Below are 1,831 nucleotides of genomic sequence, written 5' to 3' on the forward strand. Positions count from 1 at the left end.
GTTTTATTGTATCACGAGGCATTGTAACATCTGAACAAATCAATATCTGGGCGATGAGGCAGCTGCTTTATCTTTCACTTTTTTGGGTTACTAGAGCAACTTGTCAGTAGATTAAAAAAAAGAAAAGGAAGAAGAAAACCTTTGCATCACTTAAGTCTTTCCGAGGCATGTACTGGAACAACACAAACTTCTGGCAGATGCACCTGGTCTGGCATGCAGACATCCCGCACGACACCTGGGTAGTGTGCCTGGCTCCCTCTCCCACTGCAGGGCTCATTTAGGGATGGGATTTGGAGCATCTGCAGAATGCGAATAGTGTCAGGAAGAGGAGGGGGAGGAGACAGCAAGAGTGCCTGGCTGGGAGGGGGAGGAGGTCAGTTTGTGCAGGGCAAGCCTGATCATGCCATTGCTGCAAACCCAAGCATCGTTGATGTTCTTTAATAGGAACGTGTGGTGGAACCCCACAGTGGGGTCTCCACCGACCTTGAGCTGGCCCACAACCATGCTGATGATGCAACTGTCCGGCACAGGATGATGGTCTTGTGCCACGATGCCATGCTGGGTTTTCTGGAACGGAGGCTAGACAATTTCTCTACATGGCATCTTTCCCTAGGAATTGTTGTCCTTCCCGTGATGTGTCAATACAAATTGTGCCTAGTTGGAGTCTGTTGTTATCAACTAACTGGTAATAATTTCGAATGAAGCCAGATCCGGTCTGCTCCCAAATTGGCTTGTCTCCCATTCTGGAACATCATCCGACCTCATTGAGACCTTCAGGATGGCTTCTCCTGTGACTTCCAAGAGGGTCGTTGACACATACATCATTTCCTACTTCACTCCAGTCGTCTGCTGGAGGCTGACTGAGGCCAGGACCTTTGAGGAGCAGAAGTGACCTTGACCTTTCACCCACTGGGCTCCAGCCTTCACAGACCCTCGGGTCTCCCAGGGGCTGGCTCCATGGCCATGGTGGCAGTCTCCTTGCACTTTTTCAGATAAACAAGGACGAAAACCCTAGGGGCAGCATGGTAGCTTGTCACTAATCTTTAGAGTAAATACAGAACACAGAGAGATGACTTCATGTCTGCACTTGTGGGTAAGTGGAACAGGAGAGAACCTCCAGCTGTACACACAATGATTCCAGTTTATCTTGTGTAAGAAGATAAACCTTTATTGCAAATACCTTTGGGGGGCTCATTTGCTATTTATCTCATTTCATTAGTTGCGAGACTGTATGCAGCCAGTTTTTCCTGGTGACCTTATGTGGAACATTTTGAACATGGAATCAACTAAAACTTTGGAATTTTCAGGACTGAGCTCTGTGTTGGTAATTAACGTAGCACTTACCATTGCATTCATAGTTTTTTTTTTTTCCCCCTTTGGGTAGGACAGGATACAGCATATTTGGGGGTAGGGGAGATCTTTTCTCCCAACATGGAATATGTCAAATTTCCTTGTCCTCTGAGATGAAAATAATTTATGTACTGTGTATATTTGCAAATAAGACAGGAAGATTGCTTACTTCTATAGGGACTTGAAGGTAGCTTCAATATTATTTTCATTTTAAGAAAGTTGGGCAAGGGAGGTTGTGTTTATGAATACAAAGTTTTTGATAATACCATCTACACTATGGTGAGTGCACTAGGACATTTCAGGATTTGCTTCTTTGATGCTTTTAAATTACTTTCATCTAAGTGGAACCCTGCAAAGCTGTGAATGCCTCTTCATTGAAAGTATTAAAGCAGAGACATAAGTCTTGCTGTTGGAGATATCTTACATAGGATTCATGCCCAGTAGAATTCTACATTTCTAGGACTTCTAAAGCCCGTTCTTA

At 44.6% G+C, this 1,831-nt stretch overlaps 1 protein-coding gene across 1 annotated transcript; it reads right to left on the reverse strand.

Moving 5' to 3' along the window:
• Positions 1–318: 318 nt before the first annotated feature.
• LOC115514723 (nuclear transport factor 2-like) lies at positions 319–742 on the reverse strand. Its single transcript, XM_032593299.1, is given in 3 exon segments — positions 319–578; positions 581–598; positions 601–742. Coding segments are annotated over 3 exon segments (420 nt in total).
• Positions 743–1,831: the final 1,089 nt, after the last annotated feature.

The sequence above is a fragment of the Lynx canadensis genome, chromosome B2, assembly GCF_007474595.2.
Source record: "Lynx canadensis isolate LIC74 chromosome B2, mLynCan4.pri.v2, whole genome shotgun sequence".
Lineage (NCBI taxonomy): Eukaryota > Metazoa > Chordata > Mammalia > Carnivora > Felidae > Lynx > Lynx canadensis.